This window comes from Anomalospiza imberbis, chromosome 13 (assembly GCF_031753505.1).
Source record: "Anomalospiza imberbis isolate Cuckoo-Finch-1a 21T00152 chromosome 13, ASM3175350v1, whole genome shotgun sequence".
In the NCBI taxonomy this organism is placed as follows: domain Eukaryota; kingdom Metazoa; phylum Chordata; class Aves; order Passeriformes; family Viduidae; genus Anomalospiza; species Anomalospiza imberbis.
The window spans coordinates 14,104,885-14,130,001 of record NC_089693.1 but is presented as its reverse complement, the minus strand read 5'-3'; the positions used below and the strand labels follow the sequence as shown (position 1 = coordinate 14,130,001).

The window sequence follows — 25,117 nt, the reverse complement described above, 5'->3', positions numbered from 1 at the left end:
AGACATCTGAATAACCACAAGTGTTGTCCTAGAGGTGCTAATGGAAAACGAACATAAGTTGCATTCTAGCTGGGATGGCTTAGTGTTGAAATACTGTAGAGATAGGGATTTACATAAACACTTACTAGGGGATGATTCTGTGTGCATCTAGGTGGATCAAAGAAAGTGATAAACCTGGAGACCTTATCATGTGCTGCTTCAAAGAAATTTTCTTTAGTGTGAGTAGCAGGACTGTGGGAATTATTAATTAAGTGATAAAGTATGTTGTGTGGGTTTAACAGTAAGTTAAAACAATGAAAAAAAATCTTTACGTGTGATGGTTCTGTAGAACTGTGGGTAGTATGAAGCCAGTGTTAGGTTGTTAAGCTGCCTTCTATTTACTATAGTTCAGAGCTGGAATGAGTCTGACAGTCTTGTGGGAACTGAGCAGATTGTGGGATGCCTCATGGAAGCAGTTAGAATGAAGAGCTCAAGTTGTTATCACTGTCCATTTATAGACCCTCCCCCACTGCTTCCATTTTTCCAAGAAGAGACTCTTTGAGATCTTAGGTGGGAAAAGTAAGGATAAAAGACTTGCACCTCGAGCAGAACAGTATTTTCTAGATGCTGGCTTGTGAGGAGGCTGATGGAGCCACTGCTGCAAGGATTTTTTTGGTTCCTACTGGGAAGAAAAGACTGTGAACCTAAAAATGGACTCTCCTTGTACTGAAGTCATGTTACATACTGCTGTCAACTCATCCCCTTCAGTTTCCTTTCCCCAGCCACTTCTTTCAGCTGTAGAGTAACTCCTCTATCTCCTTTTTTCCCTTTCTCTTCTCTCCACAACCTCCCCTGGTCACTTAACGATTCTGTGGGCCTGTCACCAGTTACAACAATTTGATTGAGGAAAGGCAGAAAAGGGATAGCCCCAAGTGCCATTTTTGTATGCCAGATAACAGCTTTTTCTGCCAGTTGTGTGCAAGTCTGCAGGCTTGGTACCAGCTACCCAATATATTGGACATTGCATTGTGGTGAAATCACTGAATGCATTAACTCTTGCATGTAAGCCTTTATATACCCTTTACCAAATGTTAGTAGTATATAAACATGGCTTTTTTTTTTTCTTTCTTTCTTTCAAGTACTTGCTCTGATTAGAGCTTAGGATAACATAACTTGAGCCCATGGGAAAGTACTGGGCCTTAGCTAAATGTGATGCTCTCAACTATAATTTTTTTCTTTAATTATGACTGAATTGCTGTGTTACTTGCAAATTGGACATAGTCTCCCTGAGGTAAGCTAAAGAGAAATAAAAATATGGCTCTTGATGATAGACTTTTGGGTACTGCTATTAATATATAAGATGTAGTTTATTGTCAAAGCAGATTATATAATTTTATATGTGTGTGTAGATGTAAAAGTTTTACCAAAATTTGGTCTACAACCAAATGGGCAACTGTATAGTAACTAAGTAGTGTTCTCTTACCATATCAGTTTTCAGATCTGTGGAAAACAGAAGCAGTAGCAAATAAGCAAGGTCAAAACTTGGTCTTAATTGATTTAATTCTGTTCTAGAGATCGCTACTGCTGGGAAGTGTCTTCTGTGAGGTAGAAAGTGTGTAAATAAAAGAGGCATTATTTTTCTGAAATTAGTTTAATATTCTGCCTGGTGTGTAGCTAGGCTAAGGAATAGCTTAGTTTGCACTAGGAATTTGGTGCATTGTAAATTGCAAATTGTAATTGTCAAAAGGTTTATTTGAAGCTTCTTGTTTCTTCCATTGTGGCTAATTTAGAAACCATATTCAGTAATTATATAGACAGATTCATTTAACTTCCCTGGAGTCTCCTGTCCTCAGAAGAATCATGAAATTACTGGGTTTAAGCCAGGGTAGAATTTATGTTTGAAGTTTGGTGACGTGCTAAAGTTGTTAATTATTGGAAGTAGAGATGAATAGATGCTTGTTTACTCCTCCACCCTCCCCAGCCCTTTTCCTCCCCACAGTCCCAAGTTGTCTCCTCCCTCCTTTGGTGCGGGAGAAGTAAAGGAATATTTGTCAATTTTTCATCATTAAGAAAATGAACAGTTTATATAGATTATCCTGTTTTCATCAAGCATGTTTGAATGACTAAGAAAAGACCTGTTTAAAAATAGCTGAGAGATGATCAGGTTATCTAATAGTTCAACTAAGTTAAGAAGTCAAATAGAGAATTGTTAGTGTGAAGCACAGCTGAGTTTTTTTTGTATTTTTAATAGTTCTCTAATCCTGCAAATAGAGCTAATTTTATTAAAAGACAGATAATCAGCAACAGGGGTTAGAATCTTTAGTGTTTATTATGTAGCAATGTGAAAAGCAAGGCGAGGGTAAAAATTAAAGGAGAATAAATAGAGGCTTCCTAAATTTTAAACCAGTGAAAGGTTAAATTTGGTACATATGACTTCTAACAGTCCATTTTGAAGTGACATACAGGTAGTGTTGATGGAAGGGTATCCCACAGAAGGAACAACCATTCCCAACTCTGTTAAACTCCAGTGAGCCCCTCTTTCCCCCCAGAAGTGAGCCCTGGAGTGTTGGATGTGTAGGCAAAACTCAAGGCTGGCCCTAAAGCGTGGTTAGATGGCCACCAAGGGTAGCCCATGACTGCACCACGATTGTCCTGCTGGTTTGTAAGGGTGAGAGCAGCAGCTGAGGATACCCTGGGTGGCTGCACAGATCAGGCCTAGGGCTCGTCTCTCCATGGTCTTGGGGTTACACTAAGCTAAGCTTGGTAAATTACCAGCTTTCAAGCCGACATCAGGTCCTGGGTTTTTGTCTCCTCACTTTGCCAGTATAGATGGGAGTTAATGCATCAGAAATCCTGCATTCTCTTGCACTGTGTACTTCAAAGCCATACAAAATTGCTGATGCAGGTGGGTGTTAGAGACAGCTTCTCAGTTTTATTTGCAACATACATGAATACAACCAGAAAAAATGTAATTTTAAAGAAATGGTGTATACACTTCTGAAAGAAAAGTGCTATATAGGGTGAGGAATTTTTCCCAAAAAAACTTTCTTTCATGAGGAAAGGTAAGAATACTAGAGAAGGGAGAAGAGATTCTAATGGGTCCAGAATCTCTTTCCATTTCACTTCAGTTCAAATGCACTGAGAGTCTGATGCATCCTTGAGTGTGACAACTCAGTCACAAGGAAAGCTCAAATCTGTGTAACACCCTGAGCAGTGTATTACATCCAAAGTGAGTATAACTTTTTCAAGTATGTAAATGAAGTTTGTCATATTCTCATCAGTGTTGGTCTTAATTTCTTTCTACCTGTTCATTTTTAACTTCTGCCCGGGAGAGCCACATAAAGCGGCTTCAAGTCTCCACACTGCCCACCACCCCACCCCCAAAAAACCTGGTGGGTAATCTTGTGGCATTCAGTCCTACCATGTGTCTCTGGGTTGCTTGTTCATGTTATTTCCTCTTCCTCATGAACCTCTGGGTTGCCTTTAAAGGACTGTTGTGGCAGAGGTAGTAAAAAGATGAACGTGAAGAACAATAATTCTTGTCTCAGTGATGCCTGTAACCAGGTGCTTAGTGAACTGATCCTTCCTTTGTAACAGGAGGATCTTCCTCATAAAATACATCTCTACTGGAATTGTGGTAGGAGCACTGCTGGGCTTGGCACAAAGCCCGAGTCTCAGGGAATTGCAGAAGTTTAACCTTCCCATCTACCAGCCACATGTCAGAGTTTCATAACCTTGTAGTAGATACCTGTGACACATTGCCAGAGGAGAGTACTTGCTTTGAAGCTTTATTAACACTGTGGCAGTAATAATAAATATAGTTTGATTGTGAAATGCTGTTTGCATTACAGAATAGTCAGCATGAGTCACTACAGCCCTTCCCAGGTGTTAAGTGTAGGCAAGACTTTTTTTTGATCTTGAAGTTTGCATCTTAATGTTTCAAAATACTTATAACTATGGTGTCATATTTAATGTGCAGGTGGAAACTGAAGATACACTTTGTGTATGCTTCAGCTCATTAGTAAAAAGTAAATAGATTTAATCAACTCTACACTATGGCTCTTAATTGCCTGGGTTATTTTGTTGGTCGCATACTGGGATACTAACTTTCACTGTGAAGGTCAGCTCTGATGATCATGGTTTTTAGATGAAGACTCAAATCCAAAAGTACTCAACTTATCAGAGTTACTTTTTGTGTAACCAATTGGTGACATTACTATAATATTCTTTCAATTTCATCATTGTGCAGAGAAGGAAAAATATAGGAGGAAAACCAAGACTAAAATTGGAATGGTTGAAGTTTCAACAACTTTGTGATCTGTATTTGCACAAATGTTTATACAAAATTTAAGAGAATACCAAATGAAATTCTGAAGCAAGCTAATGGTTGTCACAGGTATGAATTCGTATAATGTCAGGTATTTTAAAACACTTCAGTTATGTTGCTTGCTTGAATGAAACTCCTGTTACACAAGCAAGCTGTTTCACATGAAGATTGGCAGTAGGATTTGCATTAAAGTATGTAGTGTTGTAACTGAACCCAATCATTTAGTGAATAGAGCTGTTTACATAGTTGTTCATGTAACTCTATCAGTTTGAGTATATTTATTAGATATTGTTGCCCATATTATTTTTTGAGTTTCAGTTGAAACACTGATTAACTCACCTACTTTCATTTAAGTTATTTAAATCTTAAGTGTCATCAATAAATGTAAAATAAGTGAAAGCTGGTTTTATCTGTTCTGCCTCACAGTGCTGTGAAGTAAAAGAGTTGCATTTTTCCTAAGCTACTTGACTGTCTTCTGAAGGACTGGGAACAAGTGTGTAGTCCAAGTCAGCACTTTAGAATTGTGTGTTTAAGTCTAATGTGTCTTCTGGCTTAAATCTTGTAAACTTAGCTACTTATATAAAAACCATCTAAAGAATCTTGCTTTAAAAATCCTTCTAGGCTCTGGTCTAATTCTTGTACAGTAAAAACATTTTGTACAGATAAATTTTACAAGGTCTGCAAATTGTTTGCACAAAAATGTAGTTTTGAAGTACTTAGTGCTCTTGTAGCTGAAGCTCCATGCCAATTTACTATCTTGTTTTATTCGTTTTAGACAATTCAACCTTCGAATGAAGAGAGATACATCTCTTTTTAGTGATGACTTTAAAGTAGAAATATCGAACCAAGTAATTGATTATGATACCTCCCATATTTACACTGGACACATTTATGGTAAGTATAGCACTTTTAAATGGATGAAAGTGCAGCAGTTTTAAACAGGAATTTTCTAATATTATGTAGAGAAAATTAATATCAGTATTAGATTATTGTTAAACTTTAATAATGCATCTAACATATTTAAACTCCCATCTGCTTTTATATATGAGTCACACTTAGAAGAGTATTTTATCTAACAATTTTCATACCCATAAAACTTGAATTTCAAATCTGTTTATAAACATACTCTTCATAGAAGTCTGCATTTTAAAAAAGGGGAGAAAAGTTGTATACATTGAAGAAAAAAGAAATCAGGTGCCATTTTTAGTTTAAAGGAGTAAAAGGATTATAGTTACCATCAATAAGGGTAATATATCTTATTTTAGTAAATGCAAAAGATAAAATTGATTAAAAATGAAGAAGAATTACAGAATTAAAAGCAGATGGAAAGAAGAAATGGATTACGATTTACTCTGCCCCTCTTTGTACTGTTTGTTTGGTTTTCCTGAAGGTCTTTCTAAGCCATTTTCTGCAGTCTTGAAGTGAGCATTTTCAGCTTTGAAAAGTAATAAACACAGGACTTCATATGCATCTAGTCAGACCAATGTACCAGTTATTTTGAGTAGGTCAGAAGGCTTTTTGATACTGTGATTCTGAATTTTCCTCAGTGGAAGAGTATATAAATATTGTTTTAGCAGTGTAATCTTTCATCCTTTATATGGGAAAGGCTGTTGGGATGCTGCATGTTGTAGCAGTCAGTGGTTAAACTTTGACAGTTGTACTTTTCCTGATTATGACTGTTTAAAATACAAATTAATTCTATGCCAGGTTTAAACTTAGCTACAGTTTTAAGACTGTGATGCTCAAAGAGAAAAACGGATGTCGTGAATATAGGGAAGTCCTTCTTTGAAAGGAAAGTCCTTCTTTCAAAGTTGTGTATATGCTCTGATTTAATTGTTTATTATTTCTAATTATCCATATGACCGGATGTATAAGGGCAGGATTTGATTGTAGAATTACATGCTGTGTATGTACCAGCTTTAAAATGCAGAGTTGAATTCTTCATTATATGGTTTTTAAACATTTTGTTTATGCACCTGATTGGGAAGCTGCTGAACTTGGTGATTGTGATTTTGCTGTAATTGTTTATCTTAGTCTTAAAAAGGATTTTTGAAGGGTATAAAAAAGCTAATACACTTTGTCCCTTTACAGGTGAGCAGGGAAGTTTTACTCATGGGTCTGTTATTGATGGAAAATTTGAAGGATTCATCCAAACTCACAGTGGGACCTTTTATATTGAGCCAGCAGAGAGATACATAAAGGACAGAAACCTACCATTCCACTCTGTCATTTATCATGAAGATGATATCAGTGAGTACTTCCATTTTGTGCTACAGATGAAATATTTTTTTAATTAAATGTCAAAACCTGTATGCCATTTGTAAGCATCAAATGAGACTTTGGCTTCTGTATGACACTGTAAATCATGCTGTCCTCAAGTGATTCATATACAGTTAAGGTGTGAGAGAGATTTATGGCAAACCAAAGTCACTCTTCATTCTGCCATTTGAAGAAATCCTTAGCAGTCAGGCTTAAGTGTGTAAGCAGTACATTTCCTACCCAATGGATACATGTTTTTTTGAAAAATACATTCTTAAAATGATCTATACTGATATATCTATTCTTCCATGTGATCTGGAGAAGAAAAGATAATTAAAGTTCAAGTCACTCAATGATTACGTATGTCTCATGAGGGTGACATTTGTGTGAAATAAAAGCTTCTCCTGCATGTGTCTCTCACATGTGCATTCAGGGAGCTCTTAAGAGGTGGTGACACCCAGTATGTCCCATTTTACACAATAGCTGATGGAAGGGTATAGAGGATAGTACTTAAATTTGACAAGAATAGCCCCAGAAACCTAGCTTCAGTTGCAAATGCTCAGAAGGATGAAAAGTAGCATGAAATACTTCTATGTCTTGAGAACTGATGCACCAGAGTTCTCCTGCACTTTACCTGCCTATTTATGTATGATCAGTCTTCAGAATTAATACAAATCAGTTTTGTTTGATGCTTAAGTTATATTGAACCTCAAAAGTACTGCCTCAAAAGTTATGGTTCCAAATTTGAATCCTTCAAGGATCAAGGAGGTATCAAAGGTAAATGTTACCGGCATCAGTTTAAGACTAACTTTTGGTTATTGGAGCTAACAAAGTGTCTTTCCAGCTAACTTCAGGATGTCAGTCTTGCTTAAAATCAATTGAAACCATAACTTCTTTTAAAAACATGTCCCATCAGGACACTGTGCAAACCCTAGAAGACTTGAGGTTGAAATCTCATTTGGAATTGGATGAGGAGGCTTACATTAGATCACTAGAAATTACTTGAACCACTCTGATAATGATATATGTATAAACCATTTTCAAAGTATGTCATAATGAGACTATATTGTGAAAAGAAGTGTCAAAAAAATAGGAAGGAAGATGAGGAAAATTTCTGATTGTGATTTGACTTTGTATACTACAATTTTCTCGGTGCTGTAAGCCAGTGAAAAAACAGGGTTATTGCATATTGCTCTCCTTGATTACTTCTCTTGGGTGAATGCAGTGAAGAGAAATGATCTTTCTCCACTAAAAACTCAGCAAATTTAGGTGGTTTTTTTTGAACTTTACTTTCAGTGGCAATATGTGTGCTGTCTCTGAGCATATTACAATTGCTGTGAGCTAGCAAATATGTTTGTCATTCCTGTTATCTCATTCTGTAAATATGATTACTAACCCAAAAGCAAATAGAATATCCATAATTCTAAAGAGCTTGTGAACAAAAGCATTTACTAGATTTGTGAACACTATTTGTTTTCTGACTAAGTGTATATTTTCCTGGTGCTTACAAGACTCATACTTAAGAATAATTTTATGGGATAACATTCCATATTTTTGATTCTCAGAGAGAAGCTGCAGCATGAGCTTCATTTTCATCTCCACAGAGCATTGCTGGTCAGTTCAGCTGGGGGGAAGTCAGTTCAAAGGGGAGAAGGCAGTTTTCCCTGTTAGCTGCAGTTGGAGTATTACAGGCTTTGCTGCTGTAGCAGGAAAATAGTGAGGGAAAAGTAATAAAAAAGTTACAAAAGTTTGGTGTGGAACTGTAAGATACATCTTTCATAACATTTCTGTGAATAATTCACACATACTTCTAAGTTTTGTGTTGCATCTTATAGGTCTCACTGAACAGTTCAGTTCACCGCTTGGTAGTGGGAATGTTGGACTTCCACTTATGTAGGACTTTGTGTAAATTAAGTCACTGTCAGCTTCATGAAGGGTTTTATAAAGTAACCCTTTTGTTGAAAAGAGGGGAAGGAGGAAAGAGACATAAGGCAGTGATGTGCCCAGTTATCAAAGGTTGAGACAAGCAAGAAGATTGTCTCATGTCCCAGTTCCTTATGCTGTAAATAGTGAGTGACTAAAAATACTCTTCACTGTTATCGAATACTGACAGAAATAGCACTGTGCCTTAAAGAAGCAGATAAATTGATTTTATGAAAGTTACTATTGCTGTTTTGTAGAAGTGGTCTCTGTTGGAAGAGTAAATGGGTCATTTTGTGAACTGGAAAAAGTAATGTTGAAATTGGTTCTTACTAATGTCTTATAAAGTGAATAGGAGCAGGGTATGTTGGGGTGTTTTTAATTATTCAGGTATTAGTATGTGGTATTGGTATGGCTTACATAATTTTTCCTCTTGGATCTAGTGCATCAAAACCACTAGTTAGAAACAAAATCAGATTATCAGAGGGGATGGTCTAAATCTATTCTGGCAAGGCACATTAAAGCAGCAGTACAGTATGGCTTCCAAGTCGCCAAGTGAGTGAACATTGCTGCTTGCTCAGCAGGGTTGAAAATAGCCCGTCCTGGAGCAAAGTCTAAGCAGCACTATTTAAAAACACATCACTCCTGTTGGTTGCTGCCAGTGCAGTCTCATGTGCCTGCGTTCTGATTGTATAGTATCACTTCAGTCATTAGGATCATAGATGCCACTAGGATTTCTGTTGTCTGAAATATCTGCAGTGTACAACTGCTTGTCTCTTTCTGGAGAGTGCTTTTGAAGCTACATTATTTTTGTCTTTCATGAGACCTATTTTTGCATTGAACTGCAGCTCCAAAAAAACCTCAACAACTCAGAAAAGCTAAGCTTTGTAGTAGATTTGTTGTTGATTTGTTGTTACTGCTCTAATCTAAAGCTAGCTCTCATGAAAGAGAGTCAAACCACTACTGTCTTATGTAGGACAAAAGCGACAAAAATGATCACATATCCAACTCGGGAGAAACTGAGGTAAAAAGTCATCTTTGCTTTAATTTGGGTATTTTTTTGGTCACCCATGGTTCAGCCTTTTGAAACAATATGCTTTTTAGTGCTTTTCAGAAACCACAATGCAACATATGATTAGCATCTCAATGAGTTCTTTTTCAGTAGTTAAACAAAAGTTGTTTTGTAAATGGGGATTATATTGTCAACTTTATAAGGCAGCTTTTGTCTGTTACAGTGGATCTGGTGACCAGTGGAAGGCAGCCTTCTATTCATGATTTGAAACACAAGTTGAATGATTTTAGTTTCTAAACCAGTCTTGATAAACTGTTTAATAATTTACAGTTAGAAAGATGCAAATTGCTGTTTACATTGAGATATTTAGGAAACATTTCTTTAAGGATATTTACTTTATTTAAATCATATTTGCTTCAAGTGTATCCCTGAGTTCATACTGTAAAATACAAAATCAATATTTCTTCAGATCAACAGTATACAGGAAAATCCTGTTCAGACCTTCCAGAAAATTAACATGGCCACTTAGTTGTCTTTATGATCTTGGAAGGGGCATACAACTGAGAACAGAAAGTGAAGCAGTTTGTAATTTCGCTAAGCCCTATCTGCTGAATAGGCTGACCATTGAAAACTGTTATTAATGAGAACCTGGTTTCTTTTTCATCACATTGTGGTGACAGTTGTCATGGGAGCACAGCATCACAGAGTGCTGCAAATTAAATCTCTAATGAAGATTTTTTTTAAATCTGCTTAAATTTGAGTTTTATTCTGCCATTATTGCTTTTGCTAGTATTGGGCAAATTTCTGTGGCTGTTAAAGAGTTGAGTTTTCATCATTTGTAATGGAAGTTTGATGTCATCCTTTCCCAAGATGCCTAAATTCAGTAATTATTAAATGGTTAGCCTAAATGCTTAACAGATCATACAATTAACTGATAATTAGAAGAAGAAAAACCAAATGTTCAAGAATATCTTTGTGGAAGGCAGTAGTGCATCTTCTTGAAAGGAAAAAAAATCTTATTTTGAGCATCTGGAGTATATATCATTAAAAATTATCTGTCATCTAGTTAAAATAAGACAGTTTAGTCAGAAGGTATGCATTGATAAGATTTTGCAGGTGGTTTTTAGATCCATTGTTATTTTTTCCTACTCTTTATTATTTCTTAACATTCTGCAAGGATGTACAAAACCTGAAAGTGGACAGTACTGGAAAAGAAAGTTGGGGATTTTTTTTTGACTAATGATTTTTTCTAGTTAGAAGATTGAACCTCTTATTAACCACTTATACAGTGGCTCTGTTGGAAAATAGTCTTCTGTTTTCTCAACTCTGCATTCACTGTAAGCAATAATTTCATGGTGAAAGCAGGTTTTTTCCTTTTCGCTTCTCAGGGTTGTGGTAGGGATAGGCTAAGAAGCTCTCGATCCCAAAGAGCTGGCAGAAAGCTGCACAGAAAGCTGGCACATCTCAGAGCATTGAAAAGCTTCACAAGAGCATGGACCAGACTTGTGTCTTGTGGGTCAAAACTGGCCAAGTCATCTGGCACCATGTAGTTCTTGCTTAGCTTCAGATATTTAAAACTGGAACTGCTGCAGGGGATGATGGAAACAGGGAGTCTCAAAAGATGACGAGGGAACGGTGCCTTCACAGTTTGGGGGCAGTGCAGTTCAGCATTTAGCAAATAAAATTTCAAATGCAACTTTCCCTGGAAGTTAGAAATGGTTCCAAAGTGAACTATCCTGTATTACCTGTCTCCATGATTAGCAGGGTGGTTTCAAATCTGCCTCTGGGGGATTTGTCTTTTCCAGCACATGCAAAATCTTGGCAATTGCTGTTGCAGACTGTTTTGTGTTCATTTTTTGTAATTTTAACTGTCATGGCTTTAAAGTGTTCCTTACTAGATTATTACTTTTGAAGTGAGAAATATCTGAATTGCAGGCAGGCAGTATAAAAAAATGTGTTAAGGGATTTCCTAACATCTTTGGGAAACAAGATAGAAAGAAAAGAGAGATCATTTTGTGTAATAAACTGTGAGCGCATTTATTTCCAGGACTGTTCTGTCAGTTGTCATAATGCTTCAGAGTGGGGCTCCTGCAGGAGTTTCTTTTAGGGGACAGTGGTTTTCTGCAGGGGCAGTGTGTGGGGGAAGGACAGGATGGGCCATTGCTCCTGCCCCTGGGTATCCTGCTCTTGCAGGGATAAACTGTTGGTGGTGTGAAGTCAGGTCGTAAGTAATGAAAATTTGCATGAGACTAAATACAGTAGAATTTTTTATACCATAGTGGGAGGAAAAAAAGTGGAGATGGAGAAGGGAAGGATAATAGCTACAGTCCTTTGCTCATAACTCCAATCTAGTGATATTAAACAGGATCGCCAAAAAGTAGAAGGTGACTCCAAGAGAGAGTGGTGATTTTTGTTTAATATTGGTTGTAGCTAAGTCAGTGTTCCACTACCATGCTGGAGCAAATTGTGTGAGGTGACTTGCAGTAAGAGCATATTTTTCTCTTTTTCTCTCCATTCTTCTGGCACTGTGCTAGGGCTAATTGTGCTGGGAGGAATGTGATGAGAGAGCAGTTCAAAAATGGTATTTGTGTGGTGGTGGAAATTGAAATAAGGGAAGCCAGTATGTAGAAAGTAATGAAATAAACTTACAAGGTAAGCTGTGTATTGAAATAGTTCAGCAGTATCATGCAGTATGACTGTAAGAAACAGCCATAAGAGTCAAAATAAAATAAAGGCAGCTGTCAGATGAAACCATACAGGGCCCATACTCCAAGGGAGTACATCTGCTATGCTCCAGCTACTGCCAAGCCTTGACTCCGCAGCCCAGGCTAGATCTAGTCCAGGGCAAAATCACCTGAAATGCATAGAATGTGGGCATCAGGTCCTTGGTGCCTAGGCTTTACAATTCTGCTCTTACATAGCTGTTCTTTTACTCTTTGAATTTGGATCTGCATTCTTTTAAAAAAAACACCCCCTCACCAAACAAAAATAAAAAGACAAATGAATCAACCAACAAATCCCAGAACACAACAAATCCCAGAACACAACAAACCTTGGTAAAGTTTGTACATTTCTGACAAAGTGGCACTCTGTTGAGATGGTGCTAAAACAGTGGTTTGCCCTACAGAAACTGACTTGTTAAGTAGTCAAATCTGTGGCTACCATAACCCGTATTCCATTATTTCTTACCTGAGCATCAATTTATGATGGGGTTGAATCTGCAAAGAAATCAAAGGGGGAGTATTCAGTATTTCTCATCTCCAGAGGAAACTTCTGCAAATACAGGTTACAAATCTGCAATAGGTACTGATGGTAAAAGCTAAGCACGTGTGCCTGAAACCCATTCCCTTGTGCAATGAGGTCTGCACTGACAACTATTGCAAGAGTTGGCCTTGTTAAACAGGAGATTGTGGGATTTTCTCACTAGTTTGGATCTCCAGCATTTTTAACTAACATGTAGTGGTTAACTAAACCATGGTTCTATCCATTAGCATTTCCCTTCTTATGTCTTGGTAGTGAAGTAGCATAATGTGAAAACTTCCAAAAATCAGTGGAAGATGAATTGAAACAATAAAATCCTGTAAGAATGTTGGCAAGATTTCTTAGTTTGTTTACCAAGTGGCATAAAAACCCTTTCTCTTACCCAAGCAGTCTTTAGTATATTTGATATCTAATAACTTTCCATTGTCATGTCATATTTTGAAGGCTGCTTTTAGCTGAAGTGGGTACAGATGTGTAAATAAAAGCTCTTGTTCTTATGTTAGGCACTACTCATCATATTTTCTTGTGCTGCCTGAGAAAATAATGTTAAGAAGCAAATGTCAGTTTTGTTCTGTTTGTAAAACTAAGAATGTCTTAGTAGAAATGTTTAATGAAAAAAAGCTGCATAGACCTTGCATCTTCTGCTGCTTCCCTCAAACCACATGCACAATAGTGGACACCAACTCAGTAAGTTGCACTGATGCAGCCATATTTTGGACTTGTACTTGGAATTTGAAAACTCAACCTGGCCTTCCTCTTTTTAGAATATCCACATAAATATGGACCACAAGGAGGTTGTGCAGATCATTCAGTATTTGAAAGAATGCAGAAGTACCAGATGACTGGTATAGAAGAACCAACAACAGAGGTACAACAAAGGCTACTGGATTATGTTGATTAGTGCTTAGTGTGATAACTTCCTATTTCTTGTATGTTGTCTCTTACTTTTGATGAGCTATCATCCCTCCACATTGTGCGATACTTAAAATTATTGCTGGAGGTTTCTTTTTAACATCATTTTTCTAAATTCTTTTTCTCATTGCTTCTGTAGCCCAGATGTGCTACTTACAGTCTTAATGAATCCTAAGTGATCTCAAATTTTTCAACAGTTAGAATTTTCGATGGATGTGGAAATCAAGCTTGAAATGAGGAATATACTTTATTGCTATTGAGAAGGAAGAGTTTCAAGATCCCTTGATCTCCAAGTAATACATTGGTTCTAAAGAGTAATAACTTCTAGATTTTCAAGTTATGTTAATATAACACACTTGGGATATATGAGTGCTTTCAGTGGAGAAGTAAGTGATATTGGTGGGAGGGTCTTCCTAACAACCCTGTCAGCTTGTGGGGGTTACAGCACGTTACAGATTGGCTGCTGTGAGAGGTAAGTGTCCTGTGGCAGGAGCCTGTGTACCTGGGTGGAGTCCCACAGTGGGTTTGCACTCAGGTTTGCATCACATGTCACAAAATACCTTTTTTCCAGCAGCAAATTACTGAGTTTCATTTAGACTTAGCTGTGTTCTGAGCTGTTCCAAGTCTTGGCATAATTTTGTGGTGTCAGCTAAATATATACCCAGAAAACTATGCAATATGGCTTGTTAAATAGCATCCAACTTAGTTTATTTATGTTGTGACTCCAGAAATTGTCAACATTAATGTGCTTTTCAGCATTTGTAACAATAACGTGCTTTCCCGAAAATGTACTTGAGGCTACCTGAACAGAGGCTAGACAGTGTTAAAGGAATAAAGTAGGTATGTGTTATAAGGTCTTTAAAGGATGCACCTTGGGCAGTACGAGAGCCCGGCTGTGGCTCTACCCAAGATGGACTCTGAGTCATGAGCTTTCACACTTTTATGGGTTTTGGTCCATTTCCATATTGGGGTTGATTGTCCAATTACAGCTTCAGGTTATGAAGTCCCATCCTCTCAGTTTGCCCTCCTCAATTTGTTGCTGTTTACACTTTTTGGGTTTTGTCTGACTAAACTGTGAAGAGAACTTGCTAACACTTTATATGAAGTTCAGAGTTACATACTAATGCAGTACAGAACCTGGAAAATGTGAAAGCTAAAACTTCAGGCATCACTACCAGATACCACTCTGCCTAAGCAGTGTTCCTTTAGCTTCTTGTTCAGCGCCCCATTTGTTCCATGCTGAAGTGCTTAAACATTTCTGTTTGCTGGGGTGGCTGACTAAGGTAATTACAGTTTGAAATAACTGGTGTTAGGGAAGGTGCAGTTAAGTCCCATCAGTGCTGATTTTTTTCCTAACCAACTGTTTGTTTATCTTAGAAAAGTATTACAAAGAAGAAAAATTCCAAAGATCACATAAATGAAAAAACATCTATGTAATGTTGCCTGCCTTTTGTAGTATAAAATGAAGTGCAGCAAGAGCTTTTGCTAAGATTACATTCCAAGTATTTGAAAACTGAGCATAATGCACTTAATTCAAGATTCATGAAACTTTGCAAATTAAAGAAAAAGAATAAAACCTGTCTGTATTAGTGGAGCATGTTTAGAACCATTGTTATTTAGGTAATCTAGTGCAGCATGTGGAACTACAAAATTAATGTATTTCTTTCCTGTGCATATGTAGAAACCTGTTGAAGAGCCTAAGAAGGATGATCCACAGCTTTTGAGAAAAAAGCGTGCCACTCAGGCTGAAAAAAACACATGCCAGCTGTATATCCAAACTGATCATTTATTCTACAAGCATTATGGAACCAGAGAAGCTGTGATTGCACAGGTATTTCCAGTCCCTCTCTTTTCAATTACCTGCTTTTACTTTGGGTAGTCCTGATAAATTTCATGTAACTTTTCTTTTTGCTTATTTACTGTATAATGGTTTGTTTCCTTCTTTAAAGTGGTCTTGACATAATTGAAACAGCATTTTTTATTTTGCTAAAAAGATGCTGTTTCTGTGACAAAAGTCCTGGGCACATGTGCCTCCTTTAATAGCAGCTGTGGTGTGTTTAGCATCTCTGAGCAAGACTTGCAGTTTGACTGTTCTCACTTCTTACTCAGAAAAATTCCATTTCCTGAAGAGCTCGGTCCTGTTTGACAGCCTGCCAAGCCTCTGTTTTAACACTTACATAGGCTTCCCTTTGAAATTCTAGCTCAAAACACCGTGAGCTAATAATGCTGAGATCTATTCCTGTAGTATCTAATATAGCGGATGGTAAAAAAGCAGTGGCAGCTAAAGGCAGATGCTTTTCATTTGTCAATATACTATTAACTGGAAAAGGGTTGACATGATTTAATGGTTTTGGTGGTAATTTGTTAAAATATAGCTAGCATGTTAACATACTTCTGCTGAAGTCTGAAGTTGCAGTGCCATTGCAGATCTGAATTTTACTATTTATTTATCACACTGTACGTAGGCAACTCAAGCAACATTTTTCAAAGATCTGAAGTTACCTTTTAGTCACCTTTTAGCTTTTTAGTGAGTTAGCCTTTCTGTGTGCTCTTACAAAAGGTAAATTATTAGTTTTTCCACATTTGTGTTCTACCAGAAATGAAAGAATAAATCTGTAACAGGTAAATTTTTTTCTTCAAAAAAGAATTACAGTGCTTTGAACACAAAGCAGTGAATAAGTGAATATTGCAAACAGCTATCTGAAAGTTGGTAGACTTATGTGTTTAAAAAAATCAAGTGACAAAATCCTTTGGTGGTGTCTGGCATGGTGATGATGCAGGTAGTGATTTATTTCCATTGTGGGTCATGATTTAATTCAAAAGGCCTGTTAGAAGTTCCTACAGCACAATATCACATATTGTAGGAGTGTAGGCATTGCAGCTATTGCTGTTAAGATAAGCTGTTGTGTAGTGTAGTGCATGGATCTCTGAACTGTAGCTACTTTTGTTTTCAACAGATTTCCAGCCATGTTAAAGCAATTGACACCATTTACCAGTCAACAGATTTTTCAGGGATCCGTAACATCAGCTTCATGGTGAAACGAATCCGAGTAAGTTGGGTTGGAAATGCTTTCAGCTCACTGATGCTGCTTGGAGGCTGTATTCTTCAAATGTGCTGTTTCTGTTCACTTGTACCCATTTATTGTTTTATAACAGTTCTTTAGCAGAAGTGTCTCTGCAGTAAATGGTGCCCTAAACCTATTTATTTGATTTGGTTTTAGTGATTGTTGTCAAAAGCCCACTACTGCTGTTATTAAGCTGTGGTTAGTTTTTCTATAGGAATCAACTTACTTTGTTTCAGCACCATTGTTGTGTGTTGAATAGACTATTGCTATTCTCCAATAACTTTAATACTAAAATAGAGAATGGCTGTCCAGGTTGGGACTTCTTGTAAAAGTGATAATTTAGGAGGATAAATATAAATTTTTGAGTACTTGTGGAAAAAAATAGAAGGAAATAAGAGAATGGGGATTTCCCACACAAATGCAATTCTTCATTTATTTTAAAGCTTTGTTTTCCAAATATTGAGGTGGCAATTTACAATCAAGGCTTTTAAATTTTAAACAACATCTTTAACTAGGTAACATAGCAAGGTACTGACAACAGTGAGCCTCTTAGCTGGCATGTGCAAGTGGAAATGAATCCTGTCTTACCGTTTGTTTCAATTTACTTTTAGATTAACACAACCGTCGATGAGAAGGACTCTTCCAATCCCTTTAGATTTCCTAACATTGGTGTGGAAAAGTTTCTGGAACTGAACTCGGAACAGAACCATGATGATTATTGCTTGGCCTATGTGTTTACAGACCGTGATTTTGATGATGGAGTCCTTGGTCTGGCTTGGGTTGGAGCCCCTTCAGGTAATTCTATACAAGCCTTCAGTGCTATGAGATAAAGTACTGTAGGTAGGCACTAGAAAAAAGGTAGAAACCACCTTTTAAACTGACAGCAAATACACAAAAAATCTAGCTTTTCACAATTTTGGTTCAGTATGGTTTAATTTTATTTTTAGTATATTGTGCCATTTCAATTAATCTTTATGCATTTCTGATAAGCAGGATATGAACAGTATAGAAAAACATATTTATTTTGTTATGCAAAGGTGATATTACTTAGATTGCTTTTAATTTAGGGTATTTCTGCTCTATATAAACAGAGCTTACAACTATGAGAACTACACTGCAGAACCTTTAGGTTTTCTGGGTAGTATTGAAAGAATTTTTTCTTAAATCAGTGAGATCTTGTTCTGGGAGATAACAGAATAATTACTGCATGACTCTTCTTGAACTGCTTCTCATTAGTTTCAGTCTAGTTGTGTATTTTTGGGTCTAAAGTGTGTCTTTTGATATAAAAAAAATCTCTATCAGTGAGACTTTAATGAGAACATTATTGAGAGCTTTAACAGAATTGAATAATGGTGGAAGAAACATGAAACTGTTCATATAAGGGGTAAGAGATCAGCAGATCCATGACTGCAGTTGATATGTTAGAGGCACCTGTGTGGACTAACCTTAGTGAGTGTGGAAGAACCATAGGAAATGTAATGCCCAGAAGGTGAATAGAAATGAGAAATTGGGTCTGTGATGACTGTTCTAGTGTGTACACTGAGCAAGGACAGGATGAATTGGAATGTGCAGTCCATAAACTCTGCTTTCAAAACTAAATTTAATTGAGAAAAGGTATGATCTTTGAGATTGTCATCCTTAACACACATACTGACATAGATTAAATGGGATATGTCACCAAATCAAAATTCTCCTTGGGAAAGGAAAACTTCTTTAGACTGGTCTTTAGACACCATTTACATTAGCAATAGAATAGCTGGATTTTAGAACGTTATTAATGCTTCAGTAGAAACTCAAGTTATGGAAAAATATGGTGAAATGAAAGTCAAAATTCTGGGAATTTTCCAGACAGGAAGTATGATGCACTTGACTGCCAACCTTCTAAACATAGGTCTCATTAGCCAACACATCAAAAGCATTTTCAGCTTTAGGGTTTTTTCTTTTTTTTTTCTGACAATGAGATACATATCTATATATATGTACTTATTCTGACAATGACATTTGATATAAATGCTCTTGCTGTGAGAGAGGATCTCCAAATTTACCATGTCCTTTTTCACCTGGTAAAATCCAAATAAGTTGTTGATTGAGGCTACTTCTGTTGGACATTGCACCCTGCTAGTCTTGTACTACAGGTATGATGAAATAAGGGCTCATTCATTCAGGGAGTGCCTAAAATAGCTCTCAAAAGCTATTCTAAACCAGCTGACTTCTTGTGTGAATGTATCCAGTCAGTGTTGAGAGCATTTGTGTGAATAAATCTAATCTACCTTCAGGGTTGTGTTCCTATTAATTATAGAGAGCTCTTAGTCTGTAAACCTGCGCAGGCAAACTGTTTGTTGCTCAGGCTGTCAATAGACAAGTAACACAACACTTCTTTCCCTAAATGTGTGACTTGTACTTTTGTGTGAATGTAGGGAGCTCTGGTGGAATATGTGAGAAAAGCAAATTGTACTCGGATGGTAAGAAGAAGTCTCTGAACACTGGAATCATCACTGTCCAGAACTATGGCTCTCATGTGCCCCCCAAGGTTTCTCACATTACTTTTGCACATGAGGTTGGGCATAACTTTGGTTCCCCTGTAAGTATTACTGGTGATCTGTTAAGTCACTCTCAGCCATTTCATAGGGGGTGATTTACAAATGGAGGTTTTACCCCTTGTAAACAAGGACAGCAGAATCCTGACTCCATGAGCGTATGTGCACACACATTGCATACAAAGGGATGGCAGCTGAGCCCTTTTATGAGTATTTGACAACACTGGTGCAACAGTGCGTTTTGTGAATTGATTACTTAGACTAGTTCAATCCCTTACAAAGGTACATTATTATTGTTCCCTAAATACTTCCCTGTCTTTATGAGGAGTAGGGTCACACGCACCTTGTTAAAGGTATTGTACTTCCTCCTGGAGAGGAGGAAGAAGCACTGCAAAACTGATTAAGATGACATTTTATTCAGCAAGTGGCTCATGTTTCTTAGATGATTTATACTCAAAAGTTTATCTAAGAAAATACTGGAGGGAATTAGGATGCCAAGAAGAATGTTTTTGAGCAGAACTGTTTCACAGACATTCAGGGATGTTTGTGGTAAGCTTGAAAGCATAAGACTTTTTGTTTTGCCAGTGTGTACTGCATTTAATTCCTCATGCTGGATATTGTAGATGTAATCACTGGCTGACAGACTCCTGCTCTGTTTTGAAGTTCTCTTTGTACCTCCCTCAAAGCAAACAGGAAGAATGGACTGTGGTTTCTGTTAACTCCTCCTGCTTTTATTCCACAGAATGCTGATTACCCTTTGTGATCATAAAGCCACTCTTTTTAGGAGATGGCAGCTAGTCCAAGTCAGTATTCATTCCAGGACATGCACTTGGGGGTAAATTACCAAGAATGCAAATAAGATGAAACTCTAGAAATTAGATACTTGCTACTGTTTTCTTGGGGGAAACAAAAACATCAACAGAACAAAGAGAACCCATAATCAAACCCTGGGTTTACATATAGTTTTTGTATTGCAAAGAACCTGAGAGTGTAAGGTGGTGGTTTATTTTTATTTTATTCTGTGTTAAGGCTACCAAATCCAGGTTCCTTTTGCACCTGCCATGATTGAGATAGTTGTAAAATATTTGTTTTGCAGCATGATTCTGGAATGGAGTGCACTCCTGGAGAGTCCAAGAACTTGGGACAGAAGGAAAATGGCAATTATATCATGTATGCAAGAGCTACGTCTGGGGACAAACTTAACAACAACAAGTTCTCTATCTGTAGCATTCGAAATATCAGCCAAGTTCTTGAGAAAAAGAGAAATAATTGTTTTGTTGGTATGTATTTAATCCTCCTGAATAGCTAAAATATTACTAATAGCTAAAATATAGCTAAAATATTACTGCAATGCTTAATTAAAATTTTTATTTATTTTTATTTATCTTATTTTTTAAAATGTACTTAAAGATTCTTCAAGTAAAGAATTGAATTTGAGATCTCCAGTACTCTGTCAAGTTCTGGGCTGGCCAGAACAGAAGCAGCAGGACATACTGGAGTCAGTCCAGCAAAGGGCCACAAGGATTATTAAGGGATTGGAGCATCTGACATATAAGGAGAGTCCAAGAGAGCCTGTTTAGTGTGGAGCAGAGAAGGCTGGGGGAGGCTCTTCTCTGTCTTTGTAAATGCCTGGTGGGAGGGAGTAAACAAACAGGGTCAGACTGGTTTCAGTCTTGCTCATTGTGGAAGGACTAGAGGTAAGGAGTGCATATTAAACTGCAGAGAAATCCTATTTAGGCATGAAAAAGAATTTTGCATGAATTTGTCTTTCTGGAGTCTGATATATGAGCTCTGACAAATTTTGGGAGCTTGTGCTCACATAGGTTTGCACATCTGTTCATTAGGTTTGTATTTTGGAGTGGCTCACCCCAGTACCATCAGCCTTTGCCTCAAGGTCCTCTGACTGTTAAAGGAGTGCGGGAAAGGATGCAGCTTCCTGGGAGACTGAGCAGAAAGCTGGTTCTTACACTCCCACTCTTAGCAGCCAAAACCTTTTACTCGGAGGCTTTAAATGCTATGAATTGTGGGAATGACTAAGCTGGGTGTCAAGCAGTAATGCAAGTTGACTTGAGCCCTAGTCTCAAGTCCAGCTTGACTCTTTCAAGCTGGATGCTTGTTAAGGTTTATAAGTATTTGCATATTCTTTGTACTGCTTTATACATAAATGTACTGGCATCTTGCAGAGTCTGGGCAGCCCATCTGTGGTAATGGACTGGTTGAACAAGGAGAACAGTGTGATTGTGGATACAGTGACCAGTGTAAAGATGACTGCTGTTATGATGCAAACCAACCAGAAGATAAAAAATGCAAATTAAGACCAGGCAAAAACTGCAGGTATTGTGCATGTGTTACACTACACTTTAATTTTGGGCATTTGGTTGGAACTTTAATGGGGATTTCAGAATCTGAATCAGCTTACCTGCATTTTTATAAAAGCACTGATTTTGTTTAATATGCTTTATACAATGAGTGAGAAGTACATAAGCATAATTATGCTATGGAGAAAATTATTTTCAAGTGACGTTGATTAAATCAGAAGTTGGAGTGCTTGAGTAGGTTTCAGGGTGAATAGTTTGTTTGGAATGGTTCATGCTTTTTCTTGACATCCACAATCTGTGCTTGTTTGCAGCCCCAGCCAAGGCCCGTGTTGCACTGCCCAGTGTGATTTCAAATCGAGGACAGACAAGTGTCGGAATGATTCTGACTGTGCTAAGGAAGGAATGTGTAATGGTGTCAGTGCTCTCTGCCCTATATCTGAACCCAAAGAGAACTTCACAGTGTGCAACAGGAACACACAAGTTTGCATAAAGGGGGTATGGTTTTTAGTCTTACATAACTGCTAATGTGGCTTATTGCAGGGCACTGTATCGTGAATTGATACTGTTTCTGTACTTCCTGCACAGGAGTGCAAGCTCAGTCTCTTTTTCTGTATAGAAGTTTGATTTATTGGTGTCAGTCAAAATAACAGTGAAAGTACACCAAGGATTAAGAAGTAGGTAACAAATCCCAAGGTAGCAGTACTGTCTGAGAAAGTTACACTTACAGTTTTTTGTAAAAATCAGAATTATGAAAGCGTTTTATTTACTAGTGCCACCTTTTCACTTTTCTTCAGTCTTGGTCAATAATTCTGTTGCCTTAGAAAACTGGATATTCTGTTAGTAGAGGTTGAATTTGGTTTATTGGCAATACACAATTTCTCCAAACATGTACCTACAGCACTGATGTGCAAGCGTATGGAATTAGAATGATTCTGAACTGCCATTAGTTTCCTGGGCTAAAGAGAACATGGCATTTGCCATGAAATATTGATGGGAAGTCTCTTATAAATTGATCTTTGTTTGCTTGGAAGCAAACACAAGCAAAAATCATCCTCTTTAAGACCTGTAACTTGTTTTGCTGTAAGTTTGTTTTCCACAGTCCAGGATTTTAATCAAGTACTGCTTGTAATATTTTTCAGCTAATTTATAGCCATCTTAAAGATAGAGGAATTGTTTTCATATAGTTACTGATTTTGAAACAAAATTAAAAATAAACTGAACTTGGAGTTTGAAGGATTCTCACACAGTGAAATTAAATACAGAATCTTTTTTGCCATTAATTTTTATTATTTTCCAAGAGATATTTGTGTATACATGTGTTAGATTTATTTTTCTAACCATGATTTTAAGTAGTCATGTTTCAGTGTGAACTGTGGTGCTGTGGGTGTTTTGGAGGGTACTCTCAGGTTATAAAAGAAAATACTGTGTTAAAAAATGACATTGGTAAATGACTTTTTAAATAACTAGAAAATATGCCAAAATATTGATGTTGAATAACTGCAATAATTTTTTGTTTATAAGCTTTAGAAAAAAAATTGAAGCAGTTGATTTATTGATAAGCATCTTTAGAGCTATAATTGTGCTTTCAGATATTAATTGTTAATATCTGTCCTAGTGTCAGTATGCTTAGAAGTGAAATTGATTTTTGTGTTGCTGTGCTTTTGTCTCCCACAGCAATGTGCTGGCTCTATCTGTGAGAAGCACGGCTTGGAGGAGTGCACATGTGCTAGTTCAGATGGCAAGGATGATAGAGAACTGTGCCATGTCTGCTGCATGAGAAAAAGTAAGATTTACCTGAATCATAAATGTAAATGTATGTATTCATGTAAATAGAGGAGGAGGGGTCTGAGGAACCTGCTCATGGTGTTTGTGCTTGAGTTTTTGTTAGCTTTGAGAGCATTTTGTTCAAATGTAGTTTCAGACAGACACTGCACTGTACTGTGTAGGAAATAATACATTCTGCATTTTTACAGATTATTAGAAAAGCATTTTGAACAATTAATTACTAGGGTGGGTATTCGTGCATGGATGTTTTAATACAATAATGGTTTGATTCATTTGTATTCACTTTTCAGTGGACCCAGCTACTTGTGCAAGCACAGGCTCGAGCCGATGGCAGGAATATTTTCATCTTGAAACCATTACTTTGCAACCTGGATCTCCCTGTAACGATTTCAAAGGCTACTGTGATGTGTTTATGAGGTGTCGGCTAGTAGATGCTGATGGCCCTCTAGCTAGATTAAAGAAAGCAATTTTTAATCCAGAACTATATGAAAATATTGCAGAATGGATTGTGGTAAGTATATTTTTATATTACAAGTCTAATATGAAAATGTTCTTGGTAATCAAGATTCACAGTTGATAAGTGTTAATATGCAGACTGCTTCAGCATTCTTCAAAGTACAATTAGCCCTTGTTTCACTAGATTTTCTGTTAGCCCCCTGGGTGCAACAAATAAGTTTGCTAGATTGAAGGGAATGGAAACAAACAAATAAATAGGGTCTGTTAATACCTCTATCCATTCACATTTTTAATTTACTGTTTTTTCATGTTTTGACTCTTCATATTTGTATGCTCTGACTTCTTTTAAGGAACTCAATATTTTGATCTTTAGCATTCATAATTTTTATTGTGCTAAATGTCACTTTAATAATAATATACTGGAAGAGGAGCTAGAGTGAAACACCCTTGGAGAGCTGCACAGGCAATTTTGTGTAAGCTGTTGATTGTTTTAGGCTTATACATCTCTGCTGGAGTGTATCTTCTGTGAAGTACCCTTCTGATACTAGAATGGAAGTATGGGGCTTTTCTGTGGAAAAACTTTGGGGACATTTCTTTCAAATGTTAGGCTGGATATTCTTGGTGATGTTTCGGAAAGCTTTTTGATGACTTCTAAAACACAGTAAAAAGCCATTTTCAATGTCCTCTGTCTCTTGTGCATGTGTGCCAGCCCCTACACAATCTTTTTGTTGTTGTTGTGGTTTTGTTTTTTAGGCTTATTGGTGGGCAGTGTTGCTTATGGGAATTGCATTGATCATGTTAATGGCTGGCTTCATTAAGATATGCAGTGTTCATACTCCAAGCAGTAATCCAAAGTTGCCTCCTCATAAACCACTTCCAGGTGAGTAATGCAGCTAATTATAGAGATATGTTTTCTCCTCAGCTGTTTAGTTCTAAAAGGAAATTTCAGGTGTTTCAACCTACAGTTCTTAGGCTGGCACTGTGAAACTACAAATGTAATTAATGCCAGTGAAAAAACTTAATGAAAATCTAATTCTTGTCTAATTTTCCTATAACATAATATGCATATCAAAAGAAAGCTTTAAAGACTTTTTCCAGCATCAGAGTTCCTTTCATTTCCTATTGCATGCTACATTTTGTAAGAATTGGCGTGTTTAAGGAAGTGCTGTTGAGGTACTGAAATGTAGTCTGTATGTCCTCCGTGCAGTTACTCATCTAGTTAAAACCTTGCAGGTCTAAATCCAAAGCCTTCCAGGAAAATAGTTGTATTTAATTTGCATGGCCAG

The 25,117-nt window shown here is 37.0% G+C and overlaps 1 protein-coding gene across 2 annotated transcripts in view; it reads left to right on the top strand.

Annotated features, from left to right (window-relative positions):
- Positions 1-25,117, top strand: part of ADAM10 (ADAM metallopeptidase domain 10) — a 42,656-nt gene that overhangs the window by 15,201 nt on the left and 2,338 nt on the right. For both annotated transcript variants that reach the window (XM_068204090.1, XM_068204091.1), the window contains exons 3-15: positions 5,082-5,200; positions 6,398-6,556; positions 13,523-13,626; positions 15,352-15,501; positions 16,628-16,720; positions 17,347-17,530; positions 19,153-19,316; positions 20,369-20,552; positions 21,456-21,606; positions 21,902-22,085; positions 23,265-23,373; positions 23,666-23,886; positions 24,585-24,711. In XM_068204090.1, coding sequence (XP_068060191.1) covers positions 5,082-5,200; positions 6,398-6,556; positions 13,523-13,626; positions 15,352-15,501; positions 16,628-16,720; positions 17,347-17,530; positions 19,153-19,316; positions 20,369-20,552; positions 21,456-21,606; positions 21,902-22,085; positions 23,265-23,373; positions 23,666-23,886; positions 24,585-24,711 — 1,949 coding nt within the window. The remainder of the gene's footprint in view (positions 1-5,081; positions 5,201-6,397; positions 6,557-13,522; positions 13,627-15,351; positions 15,502-16,627; positions 16,721-17,346; positions 17,531-19,152; positions 19,317-20,368; positions 20,553-21,455; positions 21,607-21,901; positions 22,086-23,264; positions 23,374-23,665; positions 23,887-24,584; positions 24,712-25,117) is intronic.